The sequence below is a fragment of the Gadus chalcogrammus genome, chromosome 7 (genome assembly GCF_026213295.1).
Source record: "Gadus chalcogrammus isolate NIFS_2021 chromosome 7, NIFS_Gcha_1.0, whole genome shotgun sequence".
NCBI classification, from domain to species: Eukaryota; Metazoa; Chordata; class Actinopteri; order Gadiformes; family Gadidae; genus Gadus; species Gadus chalcogrammus.
Genome location: NC_079418.1, coordinates 33219044 through 33224582, shown reverse-complemented (window position 1 = coordinate 33224582; position 5539 = coordinate 33219044). Strand labels below are relative to the sequence as shown.

Below are 5539 nucleotides of genomic sequence, written 5' to 3'. Positions count from 1 at the left end.
CAGGTGGTGGTGAACCTGGGCATGCTGATGAAGGAGGTGGAGCTGAGGGACGGAGCCTCTCTTGCCATGCTGCTGGTCAACGGCTTCCAGCTGCTCTACGTAGCCGACGCCCTCTGGAACGAGGCCAGTACCCCCCGCCTTCTCCCCTCCCTGCCCCCCTCCATGCCCTGTCTCTTGACTGTCCGTCCTGACGCTGCCGTTCTCTGCAGGAGGCGGTTCTCACCACAATGGACATCGTCCACGACGGCTTCGGCTTCATGCTGGCCTTCGGGGACCTGGCCTGGGTGCCCTTTGCCTACAGCCTGCAGGCCTCCTTCCTGGTGGTGCACCCCGTGGAGCTGGGGGCCGCCTCCGCCACCGCCATCGTCCTGCTCAACGGTAGCCCCCCCCCCCCCCCCCCCCCCACGCCTGACAGCAGGCCCGGTACCTCCAGTTGAGCTGGACAGGGTATCTAACCCCTAACCCCGCAGTATGCCTTGCTCTTACCCGTTCAGCTGGGTCAGGGGCATCAAGCTCTGTGATGCGGTTCAGAGAAGTGTTATCAAGTGTTTCCTCATCCCTCTGTTTCCTCAGGGATTGGATATTACATCTTCAGGAAGTCCAACTCTCAGAAGAACGTGTTCCGCCGCGACCCCAAGCACCCCAGCGTGTCCAGTGAGTAGCAGAGGAGTAGCTGCTCCTCAGTGAGGAGTAGAGGAGTAGCTCCTCCTCAGTGAGTAGTAGAGGAGTAGCTGCTCCTCAGTGAGGAGTATTGGAGTAGCTGCTTCTCAGTGAGTAGCAGAGGAGTAGCTCCTCCTCAGTGAGTAGCAGAGGAGTAGCTGCTCCTCAGTGAGTAGTAGAGGAGTAGCTCCTCCTCAGTGATTAGTAGAGTAGCTGCTCCTCAGTGAGTAGTAGAGGAGTAGCTCCTCCTCAGTGATTAGTAGAGTAGCTGCTCCTCAGTGAGTAGTAGAGGAGTAGCTCCTCGTCAGTGAGTAGTAGAGGAGTAGCTCCTCCTCAGTGAGTAGCAGAGGAGTAGCTCCTCCTCAGTGAGTAGCAAAGGAGTAGCTGCTCCTCAGTGAGTGGTAGAGGAGTAGCTGCTCCTCAGTGAGTAGCAGAGGAGTAGCTGCTCCTCAGTGAGTAGTAGAGGAGTAGCTCCTCCTCAGTGAGTAGTAGAGGAGTAGCTGCTCCTCAGTGAGGAATAGAGGAGTAGCTCCTCCTAAGGTCTGGGGTCTGGGTTCGATAAGGAGATGCTGACTCCTCCTCCGCTGTCTCCTCCGTAGGCCTGGAGACCATCGCCACGGCGACAGGGAAGCGGCTGCTGGTGTCGGGCTGGTGGGGGTTGGTGCGACACCCCAACTACCTGGGGGACCTGCTGATGGCGCTGGCCTGGTCCCTGCCCTGCGGTAGGTCGCCACGACCACGGCCGCAAGGACGGTGGTCGGCATGGCAACAGTGGATGGGATGCAGGAATGCAGTGGGCAGGAGGGGGGGGTGGGGTTTGGGTTGCGGAGGGCAGGCTGTCAATCAACAAGAAGCAAGTTAACGGTTTATGAGGGACAGACCAGGGACAGAGGGAGGACGGACCAGGGACAGACCAGGGACAGACCAGGGACAGAGGGAAGACGGACCAGGGACAGACCAGGGACAGAGGGAGGACGGACCAGGGACAGACCAGGGACAGACCACGGACAGAGGGAGGACGGACCAGGGACAGACCAGGGACAGAGGGAGGACGGACCAGGGACAGACCAGGGACGGACCAGGGACAGAGGGAGGACGGACCAGGGACAGAGGGAGGACGGACCAGGGACAGAGGGAGGACGGACCAGGGACAGAGGGAGGACGGACCAGGGACAGAAGGAGGACGGACCAGGGACAGAGGGAGGACGGACCAGGGACAGACCAGGGACAATGTGTAGGCCATTAATGCTATGGATGATAAAGGATGATATTGTCACTCTAACATTGTGTATACAATTAAGGCAGTTAATTATTCAGCAGACGCTTTAGTCAAAGGGACTAACTAGTAAGTTGTACTCCGGCCGTGCACATTACATATATGTGATGTATATGTAATGTAATGTTAAGTCATATATAGTACATATACATCACATATATGACATTACATATACATTACGTCACATATATATGACATGTACATTACATAAACACAAAGTAAATGATTGTAATCCACACAGCAGAAGGAGATGCTAGTCTGAACATCTGGAGTGGCCCTCAGAGACCACAGAGAGGAACACGCCTCATCCTCACTATCTCTGCACCCCTCACTTATCCTTCACTAGCACCGTCTTCTGTAGTTAGCCTCATAATACTTTGTCAATCGAAAAGTTGTCATAACCCGGTCCTAAACGTTATGGTCACACCGGCTACAGGGTTCTCCTCATGTTGTGTTCTACAGGGTTCTCCTCATGTTGTGGTTCTGTGTTCTACAGGGTTCTCCTCATGTTGGGTTCTGTGTTCTCGAGGGTTCTCCTCATGTTGGGTTCTGTGTTCTACAGGGTTCTCCTCATGTTGTGTTCTACAGGGTTCTCCTCATGTTGTGGTTCTGTGTTCTACAAGGTTCTCCTCATGTTGTGTTCTACAGGGTTCTCCTCATGTTGGGTTCTGTGTTCTACAGGGTTCTCCTCATGTTGTGTTCTACAGGGTTCTCCTCATGTTGTGTTCTGTGTTCTACAGGGTTCTCCTCATGTTGTGGTTCTGTGTTCTACAGGGTTCTCCTCATGTTGTGTTCTGTGTTCTACAGGGTTCTCCCACATCCTGCCCTACTTCTACGTGGGGTACTTCACGGTTCTGCTGGTGCATCGGGAGGCCCGTGACGAGAGGCAGTGCAGAGCGAAGTACGGGCAGGCCTGGGACGCCTACTGCCAGCGGGTCCCCTACCGCATATTCCCCTACCTCTACTGAGGGCCAATAGGAGCAGAGCCCGCCCACACCATCCAATCAGACGCTGTGTGTGTGTGTGTGTGTGTGTGTGTGTGTGTGTGTGTGTGTGTGTGTGTGTGTGTGTGTGTGTGTGTGTGTGTGTGTGTGTGTGTGTGTGTGTGTGTGTGTGTGTGTGTGTGTGTGTGTGTGTGTGTTAGTGCGCGCGCGAGTTGGAAAACAGGGTCCTTGTGAATCCATTCCACGTTTTTAATAAATACATTTTAAATTAATTGCAATACCATACCGTTCATTTATTTGAAGTACTAAGTACCTGATACATATTCTACTGTTCTTTAATCTGGTCACGTTTGATGGAAACACCAATGCGACAAATCTATCAAAATAATAACTATACTCACAAAACATTCACCCTACCTATGAATTAGTATTCATGAAGTCTATTATTGTGTTGATTTGGAATATGCTCATCACGTGCGTTATTATTATTAACTCTAACGTTTGCAAATTAATCTCTCACACATGCACACACTCCCACACACGTAGGTGCACACTCACTCAGTCATCCAGATCATTAGGAACCGTTTACAGAACCGGGAAATACTACTCCGTTAACAAGGACTAGAACCCACTGAACCGAATCACCTGAGTACCCTGATTACACCACCCGGATGACTCCACCCTGATTACACCACCCAGATGACTCCACCCTGATTACACCACCCGGATGACTCCACCCTGATTACACCACCCAGATTACACCACCCGGATGACTCCACCCTGATTACACCACCCAGATGACTCCACCCTGATGACACTCCACCCTGATGACACTCCACCCTGATGACTCCACCCTGATTACACCACCCAGATGACTCCACCCTGATTACACCACCCGGATGACTCCACCCTGATTACACCACCCGGATGACTCCACCCTGATTACACCACCCGGATGACTCCACCCTGATTACACCACCCAGATTACACCACCCGGATGACTCCACCCTGATTACACCACACAGATGACTCCACCCTGATGACACTCCACCCTGATGACACTCCACCCTGATGACTCCACCCTGATTACACCACCCAGATGACTCCACCCTGATTACACCACCCGGATGACTCCACCCTGATTACACCACCCAGATGACTCCACCCTGATGACTCCGCCCTGATGACACAACACCCTGATGACTCCACCCTGATGACACACCACCCTGATGACACTCCACCCTGATGACTCCACCCTGATGACTCCACCCTGATTACACCACCCGGATGACTCCACCCTGATTACACCACCCAGATGACTCCACCCTGATGACACTCCACCCTGATGACACTCCACCCTGATGACACACCACCCTGATGACTCCACCCTGATGACACCACCCTGATGACTCCACCCTGATGACTCCACCCTGATGACACACCACCCTGATGACTCCACCCCGATGACTCCACCCTGATGACTCCACCCTGATGACACACTACCCGGTGTCACAGTGGGTGGTGCAGCTGTAGGAGGAGGCGTTCTGACGTGCTGTGACCATAGCATATAGGGGACCTCTCAGACGGCGTGGAGCAATGCATTCTGGGAGTCCGTTGTGTAATAATGAAGGGTCCACTGTCTCCGCTGTGTCTGCACACATCCGCTATATCGGTGCTCGGGTGTGTGTGTGTGTGTGTGTGTGTGTGTGTGTGTGTGTGTGTGTGTGTGTGTGTGTGTGTGTGTGTGTGTGTGTGTGTGTGTGTGTGCGCGTGCGTGCGTGCGTGCGTGCGTGCGTGCGTGCGTGCGTGCGTGCGTGCGTGCTCTCCCACGTGCATACGTGTATGTGCTCTCCTGCCAATTGTGTATGCCAATCGTAATGCCTTACACCTAGCGGTTGTAGCCAGTTTCCATGGTAACGCCATTTTACAGAGAGCACAGATGTAGGAGGAGGAGGGGGGGGAGTTTAGACAATTATCTGAGGGGGAGGAGGAGGAGGAGGAGGAGGAGGAGGAGGAGGAGGAGGAGGTGGAGGTGGAGGAGGAGGAGGTGGAGGAGGAGGAGGTGGAGGTGGTCGAGAACGGGGAGAGAGTGATGAACGCAGGACACCTGCAACGAGAACAAATGGATCAGAAAGAGGTTGGCAGCCCAGTCCGCGGTTCTGATCCCAGCAGGGTGTGTGTGTGCGTGCGTGTGTGTGTCCATGTGTGTGCGTGTGTGTGTGTGTGTGTGCGTGCGTGTGTGTTTCCGTGTGTGTGTGTGTGTGTGTGTGTGCGTGTGTGCACTCTAATTGATTCCACATGAGGCTGCCGACCAGGGGTGATCCTACAGCGTCATGCTGTGTGTAAACGTGCACATGAGAAGGGAGAAATGTTAAATACCTGACTTTATAGTATTTATTTATTTATTATCCCCGTTCCGAATGAGTCAACAAGAATGTCTAACACTACAGTTTAGTTGCCATGGTGACCGGGTGGAAGTTCTGCATCCTTTTTCTAACCGAGCGTACAGACAGCTTCTCCAACGTTTCCATTCTCTGTGGGCTGCAGTCTGATGACTACTAACGTCAGACCAGCCCATGGGCTGAGCGTCCTCACGGCAGAACAGGGTGAATAGAAATGTTAATAACACTCTCTGATCAGATGTTAATCCTAGAATATG

At 53.3% G+C, this 5539-nt stretch overlaps 1 protein-coding gene across 1 annotated transcript in view; it reads left to right on the top strand.

The window, feature by feature from the left end:
• tm7sf2 (transmembrane 7 superfamily member 2) overlaps window positions 1-3145 on the top strand; it is a 13515-nt gene extending 10370 nt beyond the window's left edge. Inside the window, exons 7-11 of the mRNA XM_056595678.1 lie at window positions 4-123; window positions 210-378; window positions 574-654; window positions 1260-1382; window positions 2744-3145. Coding sequence (XP_056451653.1) covers window positions 4-123; window positions 210-378; window positions 574-654; window positions 1260-1382; window positions 2744-2904 — 654 coding nt within the window. The 3' untranslated portion in view covers window positions 2905-3145. The remainder of the gene's footprint in view (window positions 1-3; window positions 124-209; window positions 379-573; window positions 655-1259; window positions 1383-2743) is intronic.
• The last annotated feature ends 2394 nt before the right edge of the window (window positions 3146-5539 follow it).